General features: G+C 37.6%; 1 protein-coding gene across 1 annotated transcript in view; it reads right to left on the bottom strand.

The window, feature by feature from the left end:
* The window catches only part of VCAN (versican), a 121,135-nt gene that overhangs the window by 63,574 nt on the left and 43,944 nt on the right, over nucleotides 1–13,617 (bottom strand). The window contains 1 exon segment of the mRNA XM_005903753.3: nucleotides 6,585–9,545. Coding sequence (XP_005903815.2) covers nucleotides 6,585–9,545 — 2,961 coding nt within the window.

The raw sequence follows: 13,617 nt of genomic DNA, 5'->3' as shown, positions 1-13,617 counted from the left end.
CCCTGTCTAGGAAAATGCCTGACAGTACTTGGGGCTCCTTGGCCCACTGGTGAGTCTCTGTTGTGAAGCAATAGGTTAATAATGAGTTTTCAGCCATTTGTCTTTGATCGTACCCTTCCAACAAGAACCAGCTTATATTTCATCCTTCTCATGAAATATTTTCTGAATCCCCTGCCTTCATTGATTTATTCTTTGTTGATATAATCTGCCATTTAGTCAGTATTTCACACCTAGTGTGTAATTATGCATTTCTGTACTGTTAATTACATTTGACTATGTTAATATAGGCTCCTCAAAAGCATTTAAAGGCTTTGGGAGCAGGGCCTATGGTTTACAGTTATTTTGTGTCCCTTTTGATTCTGTTAAAGAACAAAGCATGTTGTAGCTTTACCTGAGGATAACCCTTGACTGACTACTCTGCTAGAAGACAGTGTGAGCCTTTCTCTCAAGGTCACTGCTAATGACAAGTGGCATTTGTCTTTGGCTGACGCCCCACCTCAATAGCAGCTTCGACACTGGCAACTTGTAGTTGCAAGTGCCATTTTCAGAAAGAATAAGCTTCTTTATGTTAAGAAGAAGACAGCAAAGTTCCTTTTACCCAACTACAGGACATCTCTTTTATTAGTAAGCCTCAACCTGTGAGAAGCATGATTTTAATGTCTTCAAGATTTTCTTGAGATTAGTGGGTTAATAAATATTTATACAGCATTTAAAAGTTTGAGATTCTATGTGTTTTGTATGTGTGTCTTATGTGAGTGTATGTGTTATACATACAAAACATTTCACTTAGAAGGACTTGGTAAAAAAGGTAAGCTTTGATCTGTACTGTAGTGTTAAGCTCATTAATAATTTAAAAATATTAAGGCCAATTCTTTTTTTCCTACTATAGAAATGAAGGGAAAGGAGACAGTCTCTTCTTTTTTTCATTATTTTGCCAATAGAAGAATTCAGTCCTTTTCTAGACAGCCAAGGAGGAATGAGGGAAGCCATCCTAATTCCCTGCAGGGGAAAAAAAACATGTGCTTCTCTGGCAGGGAGCCACAGCTGGAGCCCAGCAAAGAGAACCACTCAAGTGTGCAGGCACCCGCCCCATCCACGTTCAGGGATGTGCTCCAAAATTCTGCAGGAGAGAAACAGCCCAGAACCAGAGCTGCTGGTTTCAGCATGCTGTTCTCCTGCCATCGCAGGTATCTGAATAGCATACACAGAGCCCCTTATTAGCAGCAAATGAAATCTAAGCCATCTCCTCTTAAACCAATAGAATGCCAATGAGAAGCCAGTCTTTCCAGAGTCTATGTTCTTTTAGAAACTGACAGACAGAGCAGCACCTGAGCCAACATCGAGTCATTATTCCTGTGAGTTCATCAGGGGAGAGAATTGCCTCACTGCAAAAATGCTCCAAGGAGTGCCAAGACTCAGACTAGTACCAAAGTGCCAGACCCAGTGTGCCTCTGTCTGCCATCTGCTGCATTTCCCCTGGACACCTCACAAATTACCTCTGAAGTTTAAACATGATAAAATATATCAAGAGTGGTCTGAAAATATCAAGCTCTAAGTGCACACTTGATGATTTTGCCCTGCACATACTCTGAAATATAATTATATATAATTTTGACTACATACAGCTATCAATAAGATTAAAGTTAGATTTGCTTAATTTGTTTTATTCAGAATCATGTAGGTAAATGTTCAAAGGTAAATGTTAATAAATGTGTATCATTATAGGGAGACATATACATACACGTAGTGAAAACTGTGTGCTTAGTCACTCAGCCGTGTCCAACTCTTTGCCACCCCATGGACTGTAGCCCACCAGGCTCCTCCGTCCATGGAATTCTCCAGGCAAGAATACTAGAGTGGGTAGCCATTCCCTTCTCCAGGGGATCATCCCTACCCAAGAATCGAACCCATGTCTCCTGCATCGCAGGCTGATTCTTCACCATCTGAGCCACAAGGAAAGCCCATATAGTGAGAGACCAATTTAAAAAATGTTTTTACTTAAGAAAAAATAAAGAAATTCATTCAGAAATGAGTAAATTTTTGCTGCTTTATTCTGAATTACCCAAATGATCTCATTCTCTTTCTAGCTGTGTTCTAAGGTACATGTTACTTTAGAAACTACCACTGGGGATGAGAGAGGGGTCCCAAGAAAGTAGGGCTCCTAATATCCCCCCCGTCAAACACTAACCAGAACAGCCACTCTTTTATGCGCTCAAAATATGGAGGCCCAAGAAAGGAATCTGATCCTCTAATTAAAAATCTGAAAGCAGTTCTACATAATAAATTCTATAAAAATGTGATTTAAAAAGAATTATATAAGTAACATTACTTTTTAAAACCTGATGACTGTGCTTTCAATGGTATGAATATTGGCATTTACCCAGATATCTCCTATACTTAGAGCTAATGACCCTTATTCCTTACCCTCTCCTCAACAGCATCATATTCAGGAAATAAATATTTAGCTCTATGTACATTTCTCAAATATACAAACAAAAATGCAGATGGGGTTAATCATATGGGAATTATTTCTGAATGATGTAAGCAATCAGTTCAGTTCAGTTCAGTCGCTCAGTCGTGTCCGACTCTTTGTAAGCAATAAAGTACCATAATTCTCAACAAGGAAACAGAGCAAAAGAAACTCTAATTTAGAGACCAAAATTATTTTTCTCAAAACTTCATTAATCATTAATGCCATTTCATTAATAATTTCATCAATATTTTATATTTGTTATCATTTTAGTTTCATAGTGGCTTAATACCTGTCTTACACTTAGACTGGGTAGCTAGAAATGATAAAACTAGCAAAAAAGAACACCTGACCAGCAAATAATACCAAGCGAGTCTGACAAGTAATAGGCAGTATACATGAATTTGTTTAAAATAAAAACAAATAAGTCACTTATTTTAATGTTATAACCATAAGCATTTGCATAATAATTTGTACATTCAATATCTGTAGACTTCTAAATTATTCTTTGAGTTAAAATTACAGTGTATTAGTTTTTAAAATCATTCATAATCCTGTTACACTAATTTATGACATTTCAGATGATTTCAAGGAGGAGCATTCTTTTAAAAAAGGGAAAGAGTCCAGAATTGAGCTAACTCTTCCTATGCCTTTAAACTCTATAGATTTCATGTGTGTGTGTGTGTGTGTGTGTGTGTATTAGTCACTCAGTCATGTCTAACTCTTTGCAACCCCATGGACTGTATAGCCCACCAGCCTCCTCTGGAGGAGGAATGGAATTCTCCAGGCAAGAATAGTGGAGTGGGTAGTCATTCCCTTCTTCAGGGGATCTTCCTGTCCCAAGAATTGAACCTGGGTCTCCTTCATTGCAGGCAAATTCGTTATCGTCTGAGCCATCACATGTTCACAAAGAAAACCTTTCAATAACTTTTCAAAGTGCAGGTGTGCAAATTACTCCTGAAATAGACAGGAGCCATGTTTTCAGTATCCCCTGAACCACTGTTAAACACACCCTATAGCATTTTTCAGCTCATAAAAATTTTATGAGCTGAAAAGTTCCTTCAGATTTTTTTTAACTGCTAACTACAGTTGCCCTCCGGCAACAGCACCCTGAGTTGCTATTAAGATCCATTTGAGCAAATAGAACATAAACATGTCCTGCATAGTGTGTTTTGTTTAATAGTAGTAAAAATTTTTTAAAAATCAAGATTTATGTGACTTGCTGAGAGCAGCAAAAAAATTATGAATGCCTTGGTTTAGAGTAACATGGGTGGTATTTTTGCCTACTTGAATATACAGTATATGTACAGGTCAATTTTACGTTTTTGAATAGATTTATACAAATTTGTACATGTACCAAGGATTTTCCAGTTTGGAAAAATGTGCCTTGATACATAAAAAGGTTGGTTTTCCAGGCACATATGTATTTTTCCTTATTAATGAACACCTGCCTTAAAACTCATTAATTTAACATCTGCTCTCAGGTTTTCCCTTTTCAGAGTGAAAAATGCTTGAAAAATTAAATTTCTCATAGAAAACAAATAAAATGAATATAAAGCAGTTGGACCTGAGTCACCACCCTCATTGTCTTATCAAGACAATAAACGGTGTTTTTAGTCTTAAGAAGGGCATATATAAAGCATACAGAAAAGACAGATAGATGCAGGGACAGGGGAGAAAAAGACAGAGATGGAGCGAGGGAGTTAATAGATAGATACATGTTCTATTCTCATCCCTAGCCCCCTGCACCCCACTGCACTCACTGGAACCCTCTGCCAAAGAAGATAAACAATTATTCCCTTTCCTTTCTGACCCATTGTTATCAATGCTGAATGGAAATTAGTTTGAAGGCAAGTCAAGGCCACATGTTTGAAAAGTGAGATTGACACATATATACTACTATATATAAAATAGATAACTAATGAGAACCTACTGTATAGCAAAGGGAACTCCACTCAACTCTCTGTGGTGACAAAGAGGGGATATATGAATATGTATAGCTGATTTACTTTGCTCTACAGCAGAAACTAACATAGCATTGTAAAGGAACTAAACTCCAAAAAAAGAAAAGAAAAGTAAAATAAAGGTAGAAAAAAGAGGAGGAAATACCTAGTTGTGTTTCCCAGACCCAACTGACTTAAGTTTACAATTCAGATAAAAATACACACTTTGTATAAATGGTTTATGAGTTAAAGTTACTCAGACTCTCCATTTCAAGTAGCCATTTATAAACTTAGATTTTTTTTTTTTCTGATGGCTGCCAATTCTTCCAGGGAGATTGAGTTTCACTTATCCCGTTTGGTAATTTGATTACCCTCACCTCAATGTACAGTTTCCCATTTAGAAGAGTTTTTAAATGCAGAACATGTTTTACTGCTTTATCTATCATTTGATTCAACATAGTATCTACACTAACAAGAGAGTAATCTAAGTTGGGAAAAAACTTTTGTGTAGTTAGTCATTCAAGAATTTTTTTTTTAATTCTCAAATTAAGCATTCGTAGGAATCCCTAAGCTTCTCTTCATTTCTTTCTTTTTCATAGTAATATCTTCTTGTCACTTTCCAGCCCCACTAACAGCAATCCTCATTACCACTATTTGGCAGCCTGTCTTCTCTCTCCATCTCCAGTTCCAAGAGGCAGAAGAGCAATGTAGGAGAGAAGAAATATGGTTTCCAAGAAACAGCATCATTAACAGGCAAATAATGCTCCAATCCTGACCTCATTCAACTGTATTGGAAAGTGGAGATTAATATCAATACTCTGAGAGTGTATTCTCTTCTCTGCTATTCACTGTCCCGCAGGAGCTTTTACATGGAGAAAGTTCTGGGTGGTAGAGGCCAAATTACCATCTAACTGAAAGCCAGCTGACTAGACATTAGAGCCACCTGTGTTCCCAACAAGTGCATCCCCAAGCAGGCTCATGAGTATCGCATAAATTACAAAAAATGACACCTCTTACAAAAAATGACACCTCTAGGGGAATAGCCCAACAGTAAGAGAAAAAAACCTCTCAAAAAACATTCTTCTAGCTTGACTTCTCATAGCTAGGTTAAGGAAAAACGAGCATTTATTCCTCTAATCCACACACTAAAACTAAAATACAGCAACTTAACTAAAATCGATGATCTTAACTTCTAAATTAAAAAAAGACAAACCTGAATAGATCTATTGAACTCCATATAACACGTATTCGCGATTCAGCTTACCAAATTTGGAAGATAGAGTGTACTGACCTTTAAGAAGGAATAAGTTAAGTTTAATGATAAAAATTGCAAGTATTAGTCAATGTAAAGAAACAGCTTTTAAGATTTTTGCCAGAGAGATATATAAAATACTTGAGCAGAATAAAAAGCACCATGAATATTCTTATAACTAAATCACAAAATAAATAACATTACAGCCTGGGTTTTTAGGGAACAGAGGTAATCCACTTTCTGAAACTGTATTTGATAAAATATATTACAGCATTTCCTAGAATTGAGCTAGACCTTATTTGTTCTAAATATTTACAGCTTAATGAAAATATCCAAGGACAACAGCTTGAAAATATGTTGAACTTTCTTTAAAATAACATTTAAACTGCATACCTATTACCCACCCCACAAAGTTGCATAATAAACCTGCAAATCATGGAAGAGAAAAACCAAAACAAACCTCTAGATGTCTTTCTATCAGCCCGAGGGATATGCAATACGGTTTTAGCTGTCCACGGTGTAAGTACTGAAGGTTAATAGTTAAAGACCAATGAAATGTTAACACAGTCTAGTACTACACTTGAGTAGTAACACATGGAAAGACACTGAAATTAAAACATCTTGTTCTGCATGTTCTGAAGTGATGTAACAGTGATGATTTGGTTATATTAGATGACAAAGCAGGGCTTCTTATGACTTTTAAAATAAAACCATATCTAACATTCTTCCAAACTGTTTAACATATTCTTCCAATTCATGTACAAATACACAATATATGAAGCTAAAACAGAATTTTTTCACACTCCAGTTATCTTCTAATGGCAGCATTTGGCATGTTGATACTTTTTTTTCCCAAAAGTAATTTTCAAGATAAAATGCTGATTGCCTTGATTGGTATGTCTAGAAAGCAAAGACTTACCTGTCTTGTTTTCTCTGACCTCAATAATATAAACATTTATGTCAGGGTGGAATTTTGTCCCTGCCGGGGGTTCTGGAGTAGAAAATGCCTGTGGTCCGAAGGCTTCTTTGCCTTCCACAGTGGGAGGTCTCGTTGGCTGTGTAGTAGAAGTACTTGAAGTTGTGAAATATTCTCTATCAATATCTGTTTCTGTTTCCTTGGCTACAATATCCTCAAGGGTAGTGGGAGGAACACGAGATGTTGATTCTCCAATGATTACCATGTCACTGGTTGTTTCTTCATCAGGTTCTCTGTCAATGAGAGGTGGCTTCTCAGTGGAGGCTGAAGGTGTGTGAAGTCTATCTGCTGAACTGAAGGCAGCAGTGTCACTTGGAACTGTGGCTTTAACTATTGAAAATTCTGGGAGTTCTGTGGCCTTGGGCTTTTCGAATAATCCTGAGCCTAAATCAATATAATCCAGGGATGTTTTCTCTCTTTTCTCAGTCGTGGTCTCTTCTATAAGCTGGGTAACACCAATGCTAAAAGGAGATACAAATCCCCTTGGACTGGTACCTTCTGTTTCATATTTTTGTTTAGGCCATGGACTGAAAGTTACCTTTGACCCTGTGGTTGGTGTTAGCGTTACCACTTCATCTGTTTTTGCTTTGGTGACAGCACCAGGTGGAAAAGATGTATGCTGCTCAAATTTTCCAATTGGAGTTGTTACTAAAACTGAGACTCTGTCAGAACCCATCACTGATCTGTCTTCAAAGACAGTATATGCTGACCCATCGCTCTCTTGTTCATCCAAAGGTGGTGTTGTCTCCTTGGCTGTGTCAGTTGTAGAACTGGGAGGAGAAACTGGTTTCTCTGGAGTCTGTTCTTTCCAAAGAAAATCTTCTTGCGTTGCTTCTTGTGTAATTTCTGTTGTTGTTCTTACAGTCTCAGGATACATAGAAGCTTCAAAGTGAGTCTGATTAATGACACGTATGTCTTGAGAAGGTTCGCCTAGAACTTCACCTTCTGATGGAATGGAAGGTACCAACACTCCCCATTGTGTCTTGGGGATTACAGGAAGAGGAATGGTATGGGAAGTGTCTACATAAGTAGTAGGCTCCTGGGTGCTACTATAATTAACAAAGGTTGACCCTTCCACATCTGAAGGGTGTGCAAATTGAGGGACAGTAGACAAAGGCTTAGAGACATCCACATCTTCTCCTTCATCCAAAGCACTTCCCTCTATGGTTGCATGAGTAACTCGGACTTCTGTGCTTGTAAAAGGTAGAACTCTTTCTTCAGTTATAGAATCTCTCAAAGTAGACTTTTCTGTGGTAGCAATTGATGTAGTTGGCTGAAATCTAACTGTGAATTTTTCATGGTCTGTTGTGTCTTGCTCAGTAAACTCCTCTAGTGGCCTTTGAGTACTACCTGGGATACGAGTGAATTCATCTCTTCCATCTTCAGTAAGACTTGGCATTTCTTTATCCTTACCACTCACTCCCGTGGTGGTGATTAAGGCAGGGGGCAATTTTGGAGAGCCTACATGTTCTGTGGACCCTAAAGGTTTTGATGTTGTATTATCTTCATCCAATGACCATTTTGATACAGTAACCACCTCCACATTTAAAGTGCTCTGGATCAAATGCACGGTTGTAATACCCTCCTCATACTCTGTGGTATCTTGATAGCCATCTGTTTCTAATCCACTTGGAGTTGTAAAGTCTTCCTCCACATCTGTTGCCTCTGTTGGTGTCACGCCTGGCTTTGTCGTTGTCATCAATGCTGGGGATTCAAAAGATTTGGTCATTCCCACTGAATACTCGGTATGATGAATTTGCTCTGGGGAAGCTGTAGGGAACTTCATTCCAGAGAAGCCTTCTTCCTCGATTTTTTCTATAGATGAATCTTTGGTGATCTTTTCCTGTATTTCATCATTGGTGTAAGTAACTGTTCTCATCGCTGGTCTTAGAGTTTCTGTTCTTTCTCTTCCTGTTCGTGGAGTGGGAGAAATAACTGTGGATGTCCCCTCGACTAATCTTTTATCACCAGAATAAGGAAACAATTCTACTTCTGTATGATGCTGTGATGGGAAAGGTGTGGTGGACACATACTGGCCAAGAAAACCTTCAGTTATCCTGCCATGAGTCTGTTTCTCTTCCCTGTGGTCCATGGGCGACCCATCACTGTCAGGTGAGACAATCGTTGATGCGGAGACTGACTCCACATCCTCTAGTTGACCGCGGGTGGTGTCTTCTGAAGTCTTTGACACTGTAATGACCTCAGGTATTTGGCTAAAGATCGAGGTACTCTGACCCGATCTAACTGTAGATGTTCTATCTTCACCATCACCTTCTCTCAAGGTGAATCCATAGTGGCTTGTGGTCACTGATTCAGAGACTGTGCTTATTGCTTTCTTTTCAGTTTTTGATTCCAGGGTCATCGTTGTAGATACAAATGGTGTCACAGTTACAGTGAATTCCTTAGAAGGAATGTGCTTTGAGATTTCCATAGATGTTACCAAGGGACCCACTTCTATTTGTTCAATTTGTGTAACTGAATCTTTTATTTGCAGATCTTCCTTCACACCATCCCATGAATCAGGAGCATGATGGGAAACGACAGTTGTACTTTGGGGCACTTCTTCCTTAATTTCAGATACGTCTGGCTCTCCAAGAGGTCCTGAAGCGGAAGGTGAGTAATAGTCCATATCCCAAGGCTTCTTCGTACTTCCATCAGGTGGCAGTGATTCTGTGGCTGATCTGTGGGTACTAGTTAGAGGCTGAACTGTGGATTTCTGTTCAAAATTGACAATATTTCCTATAGGAGGGACCTTTGTTGTAATGACAGGTAATTCAGTGATTAAAGGGACGATTGGTGTCATTCTGTCCAGTCCCATTTGTAGTTCTTCCAATAAAGTGGGTGAGACCGTTTCTGCAAGCATATTCAGTTCGATGGTTGTAGCCTCTGATATATTCTGTTTAGCTAGAAAAATAATTTCAAAGAGTTGATTAGACAAGTCACTGATAAAAGTTGTACGTCCAGTGTTTGTTAAGTGCTGTGTGTAATTTGGAGTGACCCAAAAGTGTTTTGTGATGGAGGGGAGTCTAAAAACTATACTTAACCCAAAGACAGAAACTAAACATTTAATCATCACAAAAGACTGTTCTTAGTTAACGAACGTGAATATTATGTAGTTTTCAGATAAGAAGTTCAAAAAACAAATGCAGAGCTTGGAAACAGTAGGCACATTATTTCTCAGAAACTGCAGCACCAACTTGAAGTTTAGTAGGAGAACTCAATACTACTATTCTGTCTCTAGCTACATAATGTCTCCAGGGAGAGGGAGTGCCTCAGATTGCAAAATAACAAAAAAGCCACATCAAATGTACCCGAGTTACATATCAACGATTACATGGTCCATACTGTGGAAGCTTTCATAAAAACAGGATATTAAACGTTTTAACACCACTTGTTGCTTGATCCCAGGTGTTGGACATTTGTCTTCATGTTCCTTTCAACTCTACAGGGTAGCCTTGTTTATAATAAATACTAAAATGCCTCTGGCAGAGGCTGCTTGGCCTTTGTTGTAGTTTTACATCTTGTTCTATGTTCAACACGATATGTTTATAACTCTTGCGAGTCTTGGGTCCAGGCTTACTTTCAGCAGGAAATGCAAACAGAGAACAGGAAGTAAAGTACCCACATGATATATTTTAGCTCTGTAATTACAAATCACTGGAAACAACCCTGAGCATCAGAAAGAATGGGCTCAGGCAATAAAAAGTAACATGTCATCATAAAATGCTACATTATAACGCCTCCAGATTTACAGAGAATGGCCTGGCCTGTTGAAAGAAATATAAGTTGTGTATAAAAATGACAGTGTTGTAGATAGGATTCCATCTCACCATAAAGAAAATGCGGTAGTTAGGCACATAAAGATTTTGTCTTTTAAAAAATACTCAAGATTTTCAAAAATCAAAAACTGCCACTAGCCTCAGAAGGAACTGATCTGAGGACATCTGTGGTCACTGCTTTGCTAAGTTGTAAAATCTGTAGTATCTATAATATCTTGTGGCCTACTCTTAATAATCCCCAAACCAGAGTCCTTGGAAGACAAAACTGGTTGATTACTTTTGAGCGCCATCTACTCTGTCAAAACGTAATGATATGAGGGCACTGAAACTGCTCTGTGTGATAAGAGAATGGCAAAGACATGTCATTATATATTTGTCCAAATTCAACCCAAATGTTGAATGTACAACACAAAGAGTGAGCCCTAATGTAAACTACAGACTTTGGGTGATTATGTTGCATCCATGTGGGTTCATTGGTCTAATAAGTGTGTCATTCTGATGGGGGATGTTGACAATGGGTGAGGCTGTACATGAGTGTGGACAGGGCGTATGTGGGAAATCTTGGAATGTTCCACTAAATTTTACTGTGAACTTAAAACTATTAAATAAAGCCTATTTAAAAAATTTAATGATAAAATGATGTGATTTCGTTGTAAATCAGACTTGAGCTGTAACAGACTCCTCATTTTTTTTGGTCTGGTATGAGCTATTATTAGTTGTGCTCATTTCCTGGACCATTTTAAAGCCCAGATTCATTAATATTGTACAAAAACTTGGTGACCATTTCATTATGCTGTATTTTAAAATTCTTTAGTCTGTCACTATTTGTCCCTTTATCTTAAAACTAAACAATAAAAAAAAAAGAATTAGACTCTTCAAAAACATGTTCAATAACGTTTCTTCCCCCCTTTTTTAAAGAAAGCTTTTTCTGCAGTCATTTCCTGGAGGAAGCTTTGGTCTATTTTGATTGACATGGACAACTTAAGGAACCAAAGTGAGGTTGACTATTTTTCTTTTCATTCAATTCTCTATCCTCTGAAATTCCATAACTGTTACCTCATTTAACTGCCAGATATCATGTTTGTTTTATAACTGCATTCTTTAGGGAAGCAGTAAAATGTACATACAGAGAAAGTTCCCAAGGAAACATAATATAAACACTTGGTACACTGCATATTAGAGAAAATTCAATCATATTGTTATTAATAACAACACAAAAGCTAATTTTGCTTTTTCCCTCTGAGTATTTCCATGGCTGAAAAAATTCACTTAAAAGGAGGTGATAACTGCCTGAGAGCCAAAACAGGGCCTGTGAATCAGGTCTTCCTAATGTTCCAACCCAATTTGTATGCCAGCAACTTTCTACAGTACTATGAAAATACTTTTCATATCAGTTTAAAAACGAAAGACTCAGATTTCAAAAACGACATGACTGTATGTCATTATCAGTTGGTATTGTGCTGTTTGATGCTGTCTTCCTCTAGGCCTGAAACATAGTCATATGACGGTAGTGTGTCTCAGAATCTCCTTTACAAAGCTACATGACTTTGTTTTCAGAACAAGGGTTTTTAATGAGAGCCCCGTTTAAGGGTCTGCTTATAATTAAGCTGATTAATTCTACTATTTGGAATGGAAAACCTCAGACTTCCTTTTGGGGTTGGGTTACTTTTTCATCAACTTAACAGATGATTTCCATCACAACTCAGTGTATCTGAGCATCTGCCCCACTTGTTTCAACCCTTCCAAAAAAAAAAAAAGGAACTAATTAAAAAAAAATAAAAACACAAATATCTACAAAGAAATAACATAAGAATAAATACCAGTGTATTAATGATGACTATTACAAAAGTGAAAACACAACTCCAGATTTTTCTAAAAGTGTCTCTCCACAAGAATTCACGTGGAGAAGTTTTTGTCCTGGAAAACTACCACTGTCCCTTCTTCAGCTTCATTATCGAGGAAGCCAACAGAAAGCAGCAGGCTTCTTTTCCCACAAAAGCTCCCCTCGAACATTTGCAGCTGTTTGCCACACAGATGTTTCACATCACTGTACTTATGGTATTTTATATCCTATGGACTATCTTCTCCAGTGCTTCTATTGTGAGACACAAGGCAGATTTTCCTAATGAAATACGAAAATCCTATTAGCAGCACGATAGTCGATTTAACTTATAGCCATACTTGCCTTTATTATAGGGAAATGACTAGATATTCAGAAAGTTGATTTGGGGTTCATGGTTGCAGAAAGAGTAATGGTCAGAACCGCGGGATCAGAATTCAAAGTAATATTTAAAGTTTTATGAGTGATTGAATGCCAACCGATTCAAATTCAATAAAGAGAAAACATTTCAGAAAGGCCAGTTAGGGAAGGATAAGTTTTGACACCTATGGTCAGATTATGATCTAGGGTGCAGAAAAGATAACAAGCTGATCATAGGTTAGAAAGGCAGATCAATTGTAAAAGTGAACAAATACATAAGAAAGATGTCATAGGAAGTGGTGGGTATTTATTTAGTCTTCTTTAGACCACTGTCTTTAGCTCCAAGCTTAACTGAACAGAGGGGTGTGAAAAACAATGAGGGTTCAAAGCAAGATGGCATAGGTGATTAGAGGCCTAGAAATTAAAATTTCAAAACAAGGAAATTGTTTCAGCTGAAGGAGACACTGAGGGACAACTGAACAATTGTGTTCAATAGTAGAAATGCTGTTATTTAGAATTTGGTTTCCAACTTGAGAAGGAAAGATGGACTCGGATTCTAATGCAAAGGATTTAGATAATGAAGAAAACAATCTGAGAGTGATAATAATAGGATATTGGAATGTGTTTTCTAGGAAACATTCCCTGTCTTCCTCTCCTGGAGATCTTTAATCATATTAAATGAGAGGTTATCACGAGTCTTTAATGGTTTTGATTCCCTTAAATTTGGGGAGCATGCATGAACCTTCAGAGCACTGCATAACTCTACTTCGCAAAACTTGCTTAACTCTGAGGTCAAAGAAGAATGAAAAGTGCACAATTTAATCAAGGGGAAACCAGCAGGAAGACTGTATTTCACAAGGACATTAATATACTTGTTTTTCAAATCTGTTTGACAAGAACAGATTCTAATTCTATTTATCATCGGCCATTGTTAATGTTCTATTCAGTGATTTCAGAAGGAAGAGGGAATTATAGCAAAGTGAGATTTGGTATTGTT

The sequence above is a fragment of the Bos mutus genome, chromosome 7, assembly GCF_027580195.1.
Source record: "Bos mutus isolate GX-2022 chromosome 7, NWIPB_WYAK_1.1, whole genome shotgun sequence".
In the NCBI taxonomy this organism is placed as follows: domain Eukaryota; kingdom Metazoa; phylum Chordata; class Mammalia; order Artiodactyla; family Bovidae; genus Bos; species Bos mutus.
Note: the sequence above shows the minus strand (reverse complement) of the source record. Positions and strands in the feature narration are given on the sequence as shown.